At 41.9% G+C, this 18526-nt stretch overlaps 1 protein-coding gene across 5 annotated transcripts in view; it reads right to left on the reverse strand.

Annotated features, from left to right (window-relative positions):
• The window catches only part of LOC123372922 (rab9 effector protein with kelch motifs-like), a 78038-nt gene that overhangs the window by 1316 nt on the left and 58196 nt on the right, over positions 1–18526 (reverse strand). For all 5 annotated transcript variants that reach the window (XM_045021564.1, XM_045021563.1, XM_045021561.1 and 2 more), the window contains 2 exons: positions 9162–9246; positions 1900–2004 (listed from right to left, as the gene is read on the reverse strand). In XM_045021564.1, the coding sequence (XP_044877499.1) occupies positions 1900–2004; positions 9162–9246 (190 nt within the window). The remainder of the gene's footprint in view (positions 1–1899; positions 2005–9161; positions 9247–18526) is intronic.

Consider the following 18526-nt stretch of genomic DNA (forward strand, 5'->3'; position numbering starts at 1 on the left):
CCCTCTCATGGCAAGTGTTTGGGGCTTGCAGTGGGCAGGGAGTGAAGCCTCCCTACTTAATAAATCCAATGAATCCACAGGAAAAATACTTCCAGATCCCCAGTGGCAAAAAAAGCCCAGATGGAGGGCTGCTTCCTGTGTTTCTCTATTATCCCTTCCCCTTCAGTAACAAAGCTCCAGCAGCCTGAGTTCTCCTGAGGCTACTTAGTAGAAACCAGTCAGAGGGGACCCAGCAAGAATTATTATGTTTCTAACAGCATTACCTCCAACTCTAGTTTCTGCATGGAAATCTATGGGCTGAGTGGAGGATGATTCCACAAAGAGCATCTAGTTCCCATGAAAGTTATTGAGTCCTTCTCTTTACCTACCAACTAACTCCCTCTCGTGCCTAATCAGCAGGGCCAAAATTCAGAAACTTTCAGCCAAATGCTCTATACTTTCTGAGCATAGTGGGCCTTGCTCAGGCATGTTGTACAGCAGAATTTATAACTATCATCTATTATTCCTTAATCAAACCCCAACTCCAGTGAGGGTTCTGTCTGAGTAGGGGCTCAGAACCATGTTCTTCTCAAACTGTTTTTTTATTTCAATAGCAGGAGGAATCTCCAAGTTTCAGCTGTGCAGTTCCCCTAGGGTGACCAGGTGTCCTGATTTTATACAGACGGTCCCGATTTTGGGGTCTTTTTCTTATATAGGCTCCTATTACCCCCCACCCCATCCTGATTTTTCACACTTGCTGTCTGGTTGCCCTAAGTTCCCCCCTCACTGTAACTTCAGAAGGCTGGGCTTGCTCTCCCCTTGTGTAATGGTTGGAGTGAGGGTTTGGTCTCCTGACTTCCTGAGATTTCTAAAAGCCCAGGGTCTCATGCAGCCAATGCACAGGGCTCCCCTCTCCGTGCCAGTTTCTTATTCAGGATCCATTCTACTGCTGACTGACACCCCCTGCAGCTTCACAGGAATAGCCATGAAGGAGAGCCCCTAGTTATTAATGTTAACACCTGATTGGATAGATAATCCATGGATTCAGCATGGCAGCACACTCCAGACTGCACCTGCTCCCTAGTTCTATCCCTGGCCCTACCTCCAAATACCTCAGAGGCCTGACTTGGCACAGTCTAGGGAAAAGGCTTCTGCAGTTTCCCTAATTGGGGGAGGAGAGGAGAACATACTGCAGAGCTGGTGCTGTCACGTTCTGTGGCCCTGACTCAGTTATAATCTGCTTGCACTCCTCTCTACTCAAAGCACAGGGGAGAATCTGGCTCTGAGTGGGGATGGCAGGACTGGGCCACTGAGGAGGATGATAAAAAGAATGTTTGCATGCAGTAAAAACAAACAAAGCTACATTAATAAGGAAAATCATTGTGATGATAATTATTAAAACTGGCTCTATATGGACAAAAATGTATTTTAAGTTTTTAGAATAAACAAGTATAGGGCAGGGGGGTTTATTAACTGTTTTAAAAGTAGACTTTTTTTGTTCAGTTCTTACCACAGGAATTCTTAAAGGTAAATCAGAACTAAAACAGAGCAATAGTGAAACAAAACATGTTTATCATTCATGCAAAAATTGATTGTTTGGTTGCTGGAAACATGTTTATGTATTTTAGCTACCGTAACTAAAAAGCTGAAGGAGAAAACAATTAAATTATTTGAAAGCAATTAAAAATTGTGATCCAGAACTAGTAGTCGGTGATTCATTTAAAATTTCCTTCTAGAATACTTTGATAACAGTGGTTTTGTTGTTGTTGTATCATCTTCATATGTGGTGTTCAAGAAAAAAAACACATTTTGCTTATTTCACTATTGCTATAAGAATTGTGCCCACCACGCATATAGAAAGGATCCAAATGGACTCTCCAATTATGCACACAGTTGTATGTTACTTTGGAAAAAGTTTACCCTCAGTTTACATATTTCTTTCCTTTCCTTGTCATTTTCCTCTGCTCTGGCTTTGAGCCAGGCTTCATTTTGGGCCTTGTGCTTATCTAGCATCTCCTGCAGCTCCTGGTTTAAAAACAAACAAAAATTAAAAGATGTGCTAAGTGGTACTGGCTTTAAAGTTGTCCATGTTCAATTACAGACATTAAAAGACAAGCCAGTATCTAGTCCAGTGCATCTTTCAGGAAATAGCTGTCAAAGGCATACTCACATCCTAGGACTCTTCCAAATTTCAGGACATGTTTAAATTTCTTCAGTCTCCCTAAGCTATATTTTGTTCAGTTTTCCAGTTTAACCAGTGATAATAAAAAACATTGTTTTCTTTGACAAATGTAGTAAGTTATTATTTCTGCAGATGTTTCCTCATCTAAATAAGTCTCGCTAATATGAATAATAATACGTAGCAGGCCTATGCTTGCACCTGAATGGTGCTACTTGTGAATTAAATCCAATATCCCCTTTTGTAGACTTTGGCCCACACTGTGTGGGGCTAGCTTGGAGACCTCTTCTACATCACAGAAGGGAAGGACAGGATGGCCTGTCACGTCACTTACAGGGGACACCCAGTACAGACACTGTTCAAGGCTTAGATGGTCCAAGTAAGGACTACTTGTGTGAACTGGCTTCTGCACTCCAGCTTTGAAAAGTGCCTATACAAAATGGCACCTTCTTACTTAATGGACCGGATTCCAGGGGATATTTAGTGTCATAGCAACTGAATTTACTGACTAAGATAAATCTGTACAACTTCTTACTCCTGTTAGCCCTGCAGAGCTAACAAAACTGAGAGAACAAGCTGATTTTATTCTGGCTCATGCATCAACAGAGTTGTTAAATAAGTTCCAATTATAGGATCTCTGCGGCTGGTGATGTCTTAGCCAATATGAACTCAATTTTATTTTCAGGTTAAAGGCTGAGTTTGCAGACTTGGCAATTAGAACATATTTTTCTATTTGTAAATTGAGCAAATTTGTTGTGCAACAATTGAAATGCAATAAATATGAAGGCCCATGATCAAATACAAAGTCAACTTCCAGTGTAGCGCAACAATTTAAAGACAGAGCTGAATTTGGCTTGGTTTCCACTGAAATCAATAGAGTTGTGCCAGCTTATGCCAATGGAGATGCGAGAAGTGGGGGCTGAAAGCTCTGAAAAAGAAAATAAATGGGGCTGGGAGATCTGATGTTTGTTGCCCCTTCTCCAGGAAAGGTGGGACTTTTGTTACAGCCTGGGAATTGCTGGTTTTCTAGGGGAAAGAAGAGTGGAAGAGAAGCTCATAAAAACGTATTGGGGAACCGGGTAGTTGGCTGAGCACAGGTGTGTCTGACTGAGGCGCAGGGGGTCAGAAGGAAGGAAGGAAAACTGCTTTTCAGTTTTTCACAAATATTAGTGAAAAATACTTTGTACAACACATCTGGATTCGATCCTGACTCAGGGTTTTACTTCTGCACTTTAAACTTTCACATTAAGAAAATCTACATTTCTTGGGATGATTTGCTCTTCAATAGTTGGTCCCACCTGTTACCTAAAACAGTCTGTGATTTAGGAAAACAAAGAGACTACTGTGCTGCTTGCTAATTAGCTAATCTTGTAAAAGGTTAAAAGGTGGATATTTTGTCTTTGTGTTCAAATAGACTCAAGTAATGGTTATCTGATATCTATCAAGTATCCAAGTATAACACCCTTCTCTGCTTCGGAGACAGGAATTTCTATATCAGATGATGCTTTGTCCAGTTTCTTCCATATCTCTCCTGTTACATCTTTTTTCTCCTTCTTCCTTCCTTCTTTTTTCCTCCTCTATTTTTCTTTGCTTTGTATAGTTGCTGAGGGATAGCACAGTCTAATAAAGTGAGCACTGCACTTTATCCCGCTGGCAATGAGATTTGAGCTCATTCTTTGCTCCTCCATTAATGAGTTCCAAAGCTTTGGGCCTGTTGCTAAGAAATCCTTCACTCTCACAAGCCTCACAGAGAGTGGCAGAGAAATGTAGTAGTTGAGGGAGATCATGAAGAGAAAGGTGTTCTTTGAGGTACAATATCTTGTACTGTTTCACTGGAGAGTTGTGATGGACTGAACATGTCGAAGTAATATTTATAATCTGGGGAGGGGGGAGTTTCAGTTTTAGAAAGACTCTTCCTAGAAAGAAAGACTCAGCCAGACCTTATTCAGTGAACAATTTGTATTGCCCATCAGAAGCCACTTTACTTGATGGGCAGACTGCTCTGTGAAATATAGTCTTTCAAATGGGTAGTTAAACTTTTGAAAGGTGATGATTAAAGGCCATTGGATTCTCAATAGGACATCTCTTGGGTATTAGCTCAACAAAACCTTAGAGAAAACAGCAAGTCCAAAACCTATTGGGTAAAAAACTAAATAAGTACCTAAAAAGTTCTTAGGGGAAGACCTGAAGAAGAGCTCTGTGTAGTTTGAAAGCTTTGTCTCTCTCACCCAAGAGAAGTTGGAACTTGGTCATAAAAGAGATATTACCTCACCTATCATGTCTCGCCCATTATCTAGGGTGGCTATCCCCAGTCTCCAAACAAGTCTTCCCCTGATAACTTTTTAGGTATTTAGTTTTTTTTTTTTTTTTACACAATAGGTTTTGGACTTGCTGTTTTGTTGAGCTAATGCCTGAGAGATGTCCTTTCGAGATTCCAATATCCGTTAATTATCACCTTTCAAAAGTTTAACTACCCATTTGAAAGACTGTATTTCACAGAGCAGTCTGCCCATCAAGTAAAGTGGTTTTTGATGGGCAATACAAATTGGAAGTATGAAGTTGCCACCCTCTAGAATGGAGTCTTCTTTCAGGTCTTGAAGAAGAGCTCTGTTGAGGCTCCAAAGCTTGTGTCTCACCCCACCAGAAGCTGATTCAATAAAAGATATTACCTCACCCACCCTGTTCCTGGGACTGACATGGCTACAACATTAGGCAATGGGAGGCATCTCTAGACAGGCAAGCTGCAGGGCAGGGAAAAGAGAGGTGTCTGAACAAAGGGAAAGGAGACTCTCTTTCACCTTGGAACAGGGTGGGAGTGGAATTCTGACTCTGGGCTCTGAGCCACACAGTGCTTTTTGGAACATGATACAGAGAGCATCTTACTTGATTTATCTTATGCAAAGCGTATGTCTAGGTATGTAACCCAAACAATTTCTTTTTTGCTCTTACTCCACTTTCTGTGTTTTTAATCAGTCTTGTCCTCATTAAGAAATTTGTTGCTGTGTGTGGGGAAGGTTCACCCAGTCTGTCCTGGTCCTGGACATGAAAAAGCATGCTGCAAACTACAGCGAGGGATATGGAAGGAAAAAAGCGTTCTGGAACCTAGCCGCCCCACTATCACCTCAGACAACAAGGCACGGGCAAGGCTTTCCACTCCTGTGTTGTGTTGCAAAAGGCAGTGGCAGGCAAGTACTTGGGGATTAGCTAACATGACCAAGAAACAGAAAAGTGGCACTGGTGTAAGGTAATAAAGGTCTTAAAAGTTCCCACATTCTCTGTGAGCCAATATAGTGCGCCGAGCACCGCTCTCATGCTGAAGAAGAGGGATACTGCATTCTGGACTAACTGAAGCTGTTTTAATATTGGAGTAGTGAGTTGGAATAGTCCATCGTGGAGGTGACAAAGGCATGGATTCTATATTAGGTAAAATGGGATGCAGTCTTATTGCTAGTTTTAGATGGATAAAGACATTTTTGTGGGTATCACTATCTCTGTGTCCAGCACTAGTGAGGAGAGCAGGAGGAGTGCCTAAGACTGCAGACCAATTTAACAATCTGGGGTCAGGCCATAGGGGTTTCTTTCTAGGTCTTCAAAGTTTCCCCTTTTCCCACCAGCATTCCCTTATCTTGCCCAGGTTCAGCTTCACCCAGCTGCCTTTCATTTCTCTCAGCCAGACAGCACCATTTCCCAAATATCCTATGTACATTTAAATAAAGACGACATGGAGCTGAGTACCATGTACACCTTGCTGGCATTTGAGGCCATGACTATCTTTGGGCTCTATGGCAAGTGAGAGACCAGGAGCTGGTCTACACTGAAAATGTACGTTGGAATAGCTCCGCCTCTCCACATCCCTGAGAGACATAGCTCTGCCAATCTAATCCCGGGTGTAGAGAGTGCTAGGACCATGGAAGAATTCTTCCATTAACCTAGCTACTGCCTCTTGGGGATGTGGATTAACTACAGAAAAGCAGACCCTCTCCCGTCATTGTAATGAGTGTCTACACTGAAGTGCTACAGTGCTACAGTGCCGCAGCTCTGCTGCATTGGTGCTGCTGTAATGTTTTAACTGTAGACACACCCTTTGACAGTGAGCTCTTTGGAGCAAGAGCTGTCCTTTCTGAATGTTTGGAAAATGACCAGTATATAGTAGGCACTAAACTATCAGAAATAAAGAATAAGGGCTAGTCTACACTGGCAACATTAAAGTATTGCCACGGCAGCACTTTAACGTGCCTTGTGTGGTAGTGCAGTGCTGGGAGAGAGCTCTCCCGTAGCATTGTGCAGGAGGTCAGACTAGATGATCATAATGGTCCCTTCTGACCTTAAAGTCTATGAGTAGCACAGCGCTGAGCACTCTAAATAAACCACCTCCACGAGGGATGTAGCTACCAGTGCTGGGAGCACGGCTCCCAGCGCTGGGTCACTGTCTACACTGGGGCTTTACAGCGCTGAAACTTGCTGTGCTCAGGAGGATGTTTTTTCACACCCCAGAGTGAGAAAGTTGCAGCGCTGTAAAGTGCCAGTGTAGTCAAGCCCTAAGACATGAAAGGAGCACAAAATGGGAAGGAGGGACTTACAGATGTAGTGTGGTGTGGGTAGGGGTACTGTGGAGACTGGGTGCTGGGGACCAATGATATGAGTCTCCTTCAGTTCCAGTCTTAGAGGAATGGGCACTGGGCAAAGGAAAGACACAGATCAGTTTTAACGGCTTGCAAGATTTGTGGAGAAGGCAAATATTATAGATCAGGAGGTCAGTTCAGGCTTCCCACTAGCAGGCAACAGCTCAGAACTTCTCCCTTCAAGGAAAGCAAATGCCTTGACAGACCTTACAGGACTAGAGGGAGGAAGCAGCTGAATACACTTTAAATAACTTGCTTTTCAAGGCAACCCTGCCTGTCAAGCTTCTCCCAAAATTTTAAGTCATCTCCATGTGGGATAAACCTAGGTGAAATAATCTGTTGCAACCAGGCTGGAGGCAAGAGCAGGGGCGGCTCTACATATTCGGCCGCCCCAAGCAGTCAGGCGCGGGAGACGCCCCGGAGCCCCGGGAGCAGCAGACCTCCCGTGGGCATGACTGTGGAGGGTCCGCTGGTCGTGCGGCTCGGCTGGACCTCCCGCAGCTGCGGACGGTTGGCTGGTCCGGCGGCTCCCAGTGGAGCTTCCGCAGTCATGCCTGCGGGAGGTCCAGCCGAGCCGCGGGACCAGCGAACCGTCCGCAGTCATGCCTGCGGGAGGTCCAGCCGAGCCGCGGGACCAGCGAACCGTCTGCAGTCATGCCTGCGGGAGGTCCACTGGAGCCGCGGGAGGAGCGCCCCCTCCGCAGTCATGCCTGCGGCAGGTCCGGTTGTCCTGGGGCTCCGGTGGACCTCCCGCAGGCATGACTGCGGCAGGTCCACCGGCCCAGCCCGCCGCCCCTGCTGGCAAATGCCGCCCCACGCGCGTGCTTGCCGCGCTGGGGTCTGGAGCCAGCCCTGGGCAAGAGATTCTGAGCACGACTTCATCATATATATGGGTGAGATTCTTGGATAGATTTGTGCCTGGATTGCCATAAAGCACATGAAGTTGTTGCTGCCTGCAGTACTGTTCTGAAAAGGATTGGATGTGGAGAGCCTTGATTAGCATCTCTAGGTTAGCAGAAAGAGCAGGCAAAGGAAAGAAAATGCTGTGAATTACCAGGAATTAGGAACCAGGGAGAGAGCAGTAGGGTCAAGATCTAGAGACACCCTACACTTTAAATGTCCAAAACCAGGCACTTAAACTCTAAGTGGTGGGTGAAAGCATCCTTTATAGTAAGCTATCAACATGAAAGATTTCATCTAATAACAAATATATGTAGATGCTGCTACATGACAGAGAGGAATCTGAATCCTACAAAACAGGAGAAGCAGAGTAGAATGTTACAGGAAAAACAGACTATTAATCTTTCAGAAGAACGGCAGGATGTCTTGGAATTTGGTAGCCAAGGGACATAACAGCTGGCTAAGTTTTGTAGAGACATATTACAATGACTGTGTAGATCTAACACTTTCCCACAGAGTGTAATTTGATGGTTACTACGTTTTCTGTCTTATCTCTTGCACACTTACAGTAGGGACAGATTCACTCTTTTGGGGATGGGGTAGGGGTGCAAAACAGGTGCCCACATGTCATGGTGATAAAAACAAAAATAGAAAAGCTCATCCCTTACACCTGCAAAAGCAGCAACAATGGAGGGGGGATTTGCTCTGGAAAGGCAGGCAGCAGTGCAACTGCTATCCTCAACAGTTCTTCCAGAGAACAACAGCTTTAAATTGGGGGCAGTACAGGAGCTCCTCTGCAGGAAACTGCTTAGGAGAGACACTGAATCCTTGCAACTCTCAGCTGATCAGTCCTTGCTCTCTTCTATGGTGGCCATTTCCACTTTTGGGGCAATGTTAGTTTCTGAGAGATGCTGTGCCCCAGCTCCAAGTGGACTTTCTATTTCCAGGGGCCTGCAGCCTGGTGAATCTGGTCCAAGATGTTTGTGAACTTGCCTGTTTCCATTCTTGAAAGTAAAAGAAATGATGCAATCTCCATTTCTGATTTATTGCCAGCTAAGATTTTTATAGCTGGGAAAATGAAGTAGGGGAGAGGGCAGCTCTGCAGGCTAATCCCCATTCCCTTTTTTTATCCTGAAACTAGCCATTTAAAAAAAGATGAGGTTGTTCCCCATGTAGATACTTCCTTGACTGTAATCAAATCACCTCTTAACCTTCTCCTTGTTAAACTAAATAGATTGAGCTCTTTGAGTCTATCAGTATAAGACGTTTTCTAATCCTTTAATCATTCCTGGGGCTCTCTTCTGAACCCTCTCTAATTTATCAACACTTGAGTTGTGCAAGTTGAGCCTAGTTAGCATCAAGAGATGTTTTAACTTTTGTGTCCCCATACTTTGCTAATATGTAATTGCTGAAGAAATAAATTCCATCTATGAACACACAGCCACTTTTTCACCACATCTTTTATAAATACAGAAACCCACCTGCTGTTGATATCTGAATTGTTTGTTGTAAGCCTCCTTTTCTTGTTGAAAAGCAATTGTGGCCTGAACTAATTCAGCTTTCTCACTGTAAAGTAAATTGGGGGAGAGGAGGGAATATGTTTAGTAAAAACAAACAAGTCATGAAATTACCAAATTAAAAAGGCCTGTTTTCCAAGGATGTTGGTGGCTTCAGTTGTTTTAAAAACACAATACGCCATTTTAAATATAGATTGTAAATGTAGTTAGAATTATTTCATCAGGTCTGTGCTGGAATACCAGGTGTTAGTCTGTGGTTTAGGAGGGCACACTTCTTGAGAAGTCCCTAAACACGCCCAGTTTCCCTCCTAACCACACAAATTTCCAAGTGGAAATCTGCCCGGGAATTAATGTTGCTCCAAACTTCCTTCCTTCACTCCTTTTATCCCCTGGGGTGGAGATACATGGGGAGACTGCAGACTCTGGGGAGGAGAAGCAATAGCAAAATAACAGCTCCTTAAGGAATTATACCGCACAGAGTTGAGGATCCAGGATACTCCAGGGAGGGTCTAGTTTTCCATGCTACAACACAGGATCCACAGGGTTGCAGCCTGTTTTCCCCAAGGAACCCTACTAATTATATAAACTGTTGCTCAGCTCCTGCCTGAGGACCTGAGCCCTGGACTCACTATTGCTGCCAACCACACATCGGGCATGTTCGCCTCTACTGCTGCCACGGCGAAAGACTCCCACGGCCAGGCTAATTCCCCATCAACAACTGGAAGGAAATACCGAGGTGGTGTGGTCCCCCGCCGCCCTGGAGAGGGACAAGCCCTGGCCAAACCCCTCTACAAGGTGGCTCCTCATTAAAATCAATGAAGCTCCTCACACAGGCAAGGGTCCATCCACAAAGTCAATTGCAGGATCAAAGCCAGAGGCTTGAACTATAGCAGTCCTTTATAGATGCTGTGACAGTTACAAATACACCTAAATTGTTGATTAAAGTAGAATCTATGCTTTTATAGTCCCTTGCTTGAACTCCCTACAAAACAAAGCAAAATATAAAATAATAATAATCTTTTTAGTGGTCTCTTTTGTGTGCAGTAACAACATAAGTGTAGTGGCTACACACAGCCTATCCACACTCTTGACATATAGTGAGAAAGATTTAAATTTTTGCAAGAAGAGAGTAATCTTTATATATTTCTAACTATCTGATGAAAGCTTACTAGCCTAGTTCTGAGAAACTCTGCATTCCAAAATGAAGGCTCTTAACTCCAAAATGAACCAAGAAAACACCCTCTCTCTCAGCTCCAGTACTTTTTCTGTCCTATTTTTTATTTTTCCGAAAAAGATATTTTGAGAATATTAAAATAGTTATGAAGAAGTGTAAACCAATTTTAATGGCACAGCATTTTTTAAAAACAGATTTGTAGTTTTTAAACACATTTTTAAAGTTAGTTTTAAGAATATTTTTATTTCTTTCTGTGACCTTGTTTAGAGAATGGGATAAACATTATTAAGATAGCTTTTCTGTAACAATGAATATATCATAGAATCTTGTAAGGGATATATAGAACAGATATCCCTTGAATGATCAATACTTTCTGATTCCTTCTGGCCTACAGAAATTTAAAAAAGCTATCCGCCTCTGTTTATCCCAAAATAGGATCCACCTAAGAAGTAAAGACTCTAAGAAAATGGTTCACATCATTTGAGACACTTTATCTAAGTACCCACAGATCAGCCTAGGACAGGAATTCCTCTTGTCAAGAATAGAAACTAAAATGGCTAAATGAGAGTATTGTCTAGGTGATTAACAAGAATCTTTCATACTTAGCATATAAATAAAACCTCTTTCTCCCACCCAACCTAGTACAAAAGAACATCAAGGGCTTGCAGAGCTGCAACTTTCTTGCTCAGGGATGTGGAAAAACACCTCCCTGAGCGCAGAAAGTTACAGCGCTGTAAAGTGCCAGTACAGACAGGGCACCACTCCCAGTGCTGGTAGCTACTCCCCTCGTGGTGAGTGGGTTGTTTTTTGTTTTTTTGAGCGCTGAGAGAGCACTCTCCCAGCACTCTGCCGTGACTACACAAGCCACATTAAAGTGCTGCCGCAGCAGCGCTTTAGTGTAGACTAGCCCTAAGTTACCAAGTTGTATGCAGTGTTGTTGTAGTTGTGTTGGACCATATCCCTGAGTGGCATTGTTAAGCAGACCTAACCTATAGTGCAGACAGCGCTAGGTCGACCGAAGAATTTGTCTGTTGAGCTAGCTACCATCTCTCAGGGAGATGGATTACCTATGCCACTTCTTCAGCTGCATGGAGTGAAAATTACAGATGCAGGCATTCTATAATGACACATGAAGAGAAGGGATTTACCTCAAAAGTGGAGAACCAGTGTTGACAGGGCCAATTCGATCAGGGTGGATGTAGTCCACTCCCAATAATGGATGAGGAGGTCAATTCCAGGAGAGGCAAAGCTGCTTTTGTAATGAGCCAGCCACTCCCAGTCCCTATTCAAGGCCAAATTAATGGTGTTAAATTTGCAAATGAATTTTAGTTCTGCTCTTTCTCTTTCTGAAGTTTTTTGGTTCAAGTATAGCTACTTTTAAATCTGTTATAGAATGTCCAGCGAGATTGAAATGTTCTCCTACTGTCTTTTGTATGTTACCATTCCTGATGTTCGATTTGTGTCCATTTATTCTTTTACGTAGGGACTGTCTGGTTTGGCCAATGTACATGGCAGAGGGGGCATTGCTGGCACATGATGGCATATATAACGTTAGTAGAGATGCAGGTGAATGAACCCTTGATGGTGTGGCTGATGTGGTTGGGTCCTCTGATGGTGTCGCTAGAGTAGATATGGGGACACAGTAGGCAATGAAGTTTGCTACAGGGTTTGGTTTCTGGGTTAGCGTTTCTGTGGTGTGGTGTGTAGTTGCTGCTGAGTATTTGCTTCAGGTTGGGGGGCTGTCTGTAAGCAAGGACTGGCCTGCCTCCCAAGGTCTGTGAGAGTGAAGGATCATTTTCCAGGATAGGTTGTAGATCATTGATAATGTGCTGGAGAGGTTTTAGCTGGGGACTGTACATGATGGCCAGTGGTGGTCTGTTATTTTCCTTGTTGGGCCTGTCATATAGTAGGTGACTTCTGGGTACCCATCTCTTTCTGTCAATCTGTTTCCTCACTTCCCCAGGTAGGTATTGTAGTTTTAAGAATGCTTGATAAAGATCTTGTAGATGTTTGTCTCTGTCTGAGGGACTGGAGCAAATTCGGTTATATCTTAGGGGTTGGCTGTAGACAATGGCTTGTGCGATGTGTCCTGGATCGAAGCTGGAGGCATGTAGGTAAGTATAGCGGTCTGTAGGTTTCCGGTATAGGGTGGCGTTTATGTGACCATCACTTATTTGCATTATAGTGTCCAAGAAGTGGATCTCTTGTGTGGACTGGTCCCAGCTGAGGTTGATGGTGGGGTGGAAATTGTTTAAATCCAGGTGGAATTCTTCAAGGGCCTCCTTTCCATGGGTCCATCTGATGAAGATGTCATCAATGTAGTGCAAGTAGAGGAGGGGTGCTAGGGGATGAGAGCTGAGGAAGCGTTGTTCTAAGTCAGCCATAAAAATGTTGGCACACTGTGGGGCCATGCAGTTACCCATAGCAGTGCCACTGACTTGAACGTATAAGTTGTCCCCAAATCTGAAATGGTTGTGGGTGAGGACAAAGTCACAAAGCTCAGCCACCAGGTGTGCTGTGGACTCATCAGGGATACTGTTCTTGACAGCTCGTAGTCCATCCTCATGTGGAATATTGGTATAAAGAGCTTCTACATCCATGGTGGTGAGGATGGTGTTTTCAGGAAGATCACCAATGCATTGTAGTTTCCTCAGGAACTTGGTGGTGTTTCGAAGATAGCTAGGAGTGCTGGTAGTGTAGAGTCTGAGGAGAGAGTCCAAATAGCCAGATAATCCCGCTGTAAGAGTGCCAATGCCTGAGATGATGGGGCATCCAGGGTTTCCAGGTTTATGGATCTTGGGTAGCAGATAGAATATCCCTGGTCGGGGCTCTGGGCGTGTGTCCTTGTAGCTATACTTGAAGAAAAGAATTTCAAGAAATAGATTTCAAAGAGAAACAGCAGAACTAAAATTCATTTGCAAATTTAACACCATTAATTTGAGTTTGAATAGGACTGGGAGTGGCTGGCTCATTACAAAAGCAGCTTTGCCTCTCCTGGAATTGACACCTCCTCATCTATTATTGGGAGTGGACTACATCCACCCTGATCCAATTGGCCCTGTCAGCACTGGTTCTCCACTTGTGAGGTAACTCCCTTTTCTTCATGTGTCATTATATAATGCCTGCATCTGTAATTTTCACTGCATCTGAAGAAGTGAGGTTTTTTACGCACGAAAGCTTATGTCCAAATAAAGCTGTCAGTCTTGAAGGTGCCACCGGATTCTTTGTTGTATATGTGGAAAAAATCTCTTGTTCTATTGTAAGTCATAAATAATGTGAAATGCTAATGTATAATCATAGAATGTATGCAGTGTCCCCTTCAGATTTAGAAGATTATGGGATTTTGTTGGTTTTCATTGTAAATAATTGTTGCATTCTCAAAATAATAGCAATTGTCTGGCACAAGAAGGAAGGAATATTAAAATATGTAAACAAAGGGATACCTTTGAAATATTAAGAGAAATTCATAGGTTCTAAGGCCAGAAGGAACTAGTCTGACCTCTTGTATCGCACGGGCCACATAACTTTGCTAAAATAATTCCTAGAGCATATATTTTAGAAAGATATCCAATCTTGATTTGAAAATTGCCAGTGATGGACACTCCACTGGAACCCTTGGTAAATTGTTCCAATGGTTAACTACTCTCACTGGTAAAAATACATGCCTTATTTCCAGTCTGAATTTGTCTAGCTTCAACTTCCAGCCATTGGATCATGTTAGACCTTTCTCTTCTACACTGAAAAGTCCATTAATAAATAGTTGTTCCCTATGCAGGTACTTAAAGGCTGTAATCAAGTCACCCCTTAACCTTCTCTTTGTTAAGCTAAAAAGATCAAATTCTTTGAGTCTATCACTATAAAGCATGTTTTCCAATTCTTTAGTCATTCTTGTGACTCTTCTCTGAACCTTCTCCAATTTATCAACATCCTTCCTGAACTATGGAAACCATAACTGGACACTATTATATCAGTAGTCTCACAAGTGCCAAAAACAGCAGTAAAATAAACTCTCTAGTCTCTTTACTCGAGATTCCCCTCTTTATGTATCCCAGGATTGCATTAACTCTTTTGGACACAGTGTTACCCTGAGAGCTCATATTTAGCTGATTATCTATCATGACCCCCAAATCTTTTTCAGAGTCACTGTTTCCCAGGATAGAGTTTCCCATACGGTAACTATGGCCAATATTCTTTGTTTCCAGGTACATTCATTTACATTTAGCTGTATTAAGACACATATTATTTGCTTGTGCCCAGTTTACCAAGTGATCTAGATAGCTCTGTATCAGTGACCTTTCCTCTCCATTATTAACCACCTCACCAATTTTTGTGTCATCTGCAAACTTTTATATTTTCTTCCTGGTCATTGATAAAAATGTTAAATAGCATAGAGCCAAGAACTAATCCCTGCAGGACCACACTGGAAACAGGCCGGCTCAATGATGATTCCCCACTTATAGTTACATTTTGAAATCTATCTGTTAGCCAGTTTTTAATCCATTTAATGTATACCATGATAATTTTATATCGTTCTAATTTTTTAATAAAAAATATTATGTGGTACCAAGTCACACTCCTTACAGAAATCTAAGTACATTACGTCAACACTATGACCTGTATCAACCAAACTTGTAATCTCATCAAAAAGATATAAAATTAGTTTCACGGGAGCTATTTCCCATAAACCTACGTTGATTTGCATTAATTACATTACCTTCCTCTAATTATTTATTAATCCAGTCCCATATCATCACTCCATTATCTTGCCTGGGATTGACATCAGGCTGACAGGCCCATAGTTACCTGAGTCACCCTGTTTATCCTTTTTAAAAATTGGCCCATTAGTTTTTTTCCATTCTTCTAGAACTTCCCCAGTGCTCAAAGACTTATTGAAAAAGCAATATTTAAAAGTCCAATGAGCTCCTCAGCCAACTCTTTTAAAACTCTTGGATGCAATTTCTCTGGACCTGCTGATTTTAAAATGTCTGACTTTGGAGGCTTCTCTTTAACATCCTCTAGAGATACTAGTGGAATGGAAACAGTGTTAAGACCATATAATGAGACTGCATCATCCTTTTTCCCTTCAAATACAGAACAAAAATACTTATTGAACACTTTTCCTTTTTTTTAATTTTTATGCATTATTATTGACAGTTCTTTCATTTCTAGCTAATAATGAACCAATACCATTGTCAGGATTCTTTTTATTCCTAATGTATTTTTAAAACTCCTTATTGTCCTTGTCTGTTGACCATATATTTCTCCTTGAGTCTCTTAGCTTTCCTTATCAATTTTCTATAATTCCTAACTTCTGACTATCAACTCCCCCTTTCTTCCATTCATTATATATTATTATTTTATTATTTTTATAGCTGCCTTCACTCCCCTTTTAAACCAGCTTTTTTTTTTTTAAATCAGCACAGCCTTCTTCCTCAGTTATGGGATTGTGGCTTTTTGGGCATCTAGTAAGGCATTCTTAAAGGATGTGCATTATCATGCACATTTTTCTGATTAAATTCTACCAGCTGAGTCAGCTTAGGCCTATTAAACCACCATATATATATAGAGTCCAGACCATAAATAAATAAAAACACACCTAAATAAATAAATATATATGTGTGTGTTTGTTTATTTATTTCTGGTCTGGACTCTATATATATGGTGGTTTAATAGGGCTAAGCTGACTCAGCTGGTGTGTATATATATTTCTGGTCTGGACTTTATTCTGTTTGCACATTATAAATATGATCAACTAATGGTCACCTGCACACTAAGCTACCAATAACTTTTAGTTCTGTGGTCTTTTCCTCTTTATGTTAGGACAAGGATGAATATAGAATTCCCCCATGTTGGCTATAACACTTTTTGAGTTAGGAAACTGTCATCTATAATGTTCAGAAATTCCAAGGATTACTTAAGAGGAATGGGGAGAAGGAGAAGGGATCCCAATTAATCATAGGGGCTAATAATGAAGAACAATCCTTGAAATGAATCAAACTTAAAAAGCCTCCGGTAAGAAAAGGATTAAAAAAATATGTTATACACCAGTGCCATCTACTGGATACTAATGAAAGCATCAGAGAAAATAAGAGCTGAAATCTAAGCAGCTACTTGGCATGTATCAGGAATTCGAGGGTGGCCCCTTCCAATTAGTCCTGAAACTAGGGTATATAAACTGAGGTCACCATGTGCTCAAGAGAGTTGACTGAATCCAACAAGAAGCTTTGGAATCCTAAAAATGTGACCTATGTCTAGACCAGACCAGCCTTGTGGAAACAACCCTCCCCCATTCCAGGGCTCAAGGGATAAAAAGTGGTGAGGGGATTTCAATTCAGAGATTGTATTACTCCTATTTCTTTAACACAAAGAACTGTATATTATTTTGCTGAGCCCACACTGTCTAGTGGTTTCTCTCAAGCAACCATATTTTTAATTGTAATTCCTCTATAAACCAAGTGAGACTGAAAACAATAACTTTAAGCAATTGCTTTTAATATTCTAAACTTGTCCTTTTTGGACCAATCCATTTGGACCATATTACCCACACTCTTCAAAGTGCCTTAAAGACAAGTGTATCAAGTGGTAATTAGTACAAAGGGTCAATGTTGGGATATTGTTAGCCTTTTCCAGAGGGTCTGGCTAGAGAGCCTTGCCCACATGCTCGGCGTTCAGCTGATCGCCATATTTGGGGTCGGGAAGGAATTTTCCTCCAGGGTAGATTGGCAGTGGCCCTGGAGGTTTTTCGCCTTCCTCCGAAGCATGGGGCAGGGGTCGCTTGCTGGTGGATTATCTGCTACTTGAAGTCTTTAAATCATGATTTGGAGCATTCAACAGCAGAGTCAAGGGAGAGAATTAGTTCAGGAGTGGGTGGATCGGCTTATGTGGCCTGCATCTTGCAGGAGGTCAGACTAGATGATCATAATGGTCCCTTCTGATCTTGAATTCTATGATTCTATGATTCTATGAAGTGTGATAAATGTGTTAGGTACTAAATAACTGATAAGTAAATGTAATAAGAAATCTTGGTAATTTGCACTGTTCCCCAACAGAACTGCTGAGCCTCAACTCTACTCTGTGATAATTTTGTTGCAAGACTGTATTATGTGCGTAGTACACACCTAGAATATTGGTTGTGTCTACATTTGAGTGGTGAACTGTTGATTGTATACTAATAAGGTTCTGGGTGAATAAACAAACTGTTGGTTGGCTAAGAATAAGCAAGTGTGAAGTGTCCTGATTTAAGGAATACTGTTCAAGTTAAAAATTGACCTGGAAAGAACCCAGCATTAAAACTGGTAAGCTAACACTCCGTAGATTCAATAAAAATAACTTACCCAACTGGCAAACCTAGTTTGTTAGATTTCAGCTTTAAAATCTAATTGGCACCCTGGCAAATTCATAAAAAAATGACCCCTTTTCATGCTTACAATCTAGACATGTCAGAGAAAATAGAGACAGAAAAGATCTAATTATTACATTATCTCTAGTCCAGCTCCTTGTTTGTGCAGGATTGCTTCCTATTGTCCACTCTAGAAATTATATTAAATGTGCCAAACAAACAACTTTCCGCCACTTAAGTTGTGTTTATACTAGAATACTTTTGCTAAAATGTCCTCACTGTTTCAGCTCCACTGTGTGGCCCACAGAGCTACCCTAGCCTTTATTCTAAATTGTAATGCAAGATACCTACAGGTCTGTATACAGTCAGATATTAGCTTAAGCAGGTTAATTTAAGTATAGTCAAATATAGTAGTCCTGTGACCCTTGGCATAGATAAATGGCCTGATAGTTACCCTTAGATTTTGGGGAATTAGGAATAGTTTGCTCAATAGCAGAAGTTGAAACCTAATGGTACCCAGTAACCGTAGGGACATAGAAGTGATACTGAGCTGGGATATTTTAGGATACAATCATTGGCAGATGTCTAAACACAAATTTGCTTGAGCAAGAGGTGATGTATAAAATAATGATTCAAAATGGTATGAATATGTATTAATATATTAACCTATAGCAGGGGTAGGCAACCTATGGCACGCGTGCCGAAGGCAGCACGCGAGCTGAATTTCAGCGGCACTCACACTGCCCAGGTCCTAGCCACTGGTCCGGGGGGCTCTTCATTTTAATTTAATTTTAAAAGAAGCTTCTTAAACATTTA

Source organism: Mauremys mutica, chromosome 6 (genome assembly GCF_020497125.1).
Source record: "Mauremys mutica isolate MM-2020 ecotype Southern chromosome 6, ASM2049712v1, whole genome shotgun sequence".
Classification (NCBI taxonomy): domain Eukaryota; kingdom Metazoa; phylum Chordata; order Testudines; family Geoemydidae; genus Mauremys; species Mauremys mutica.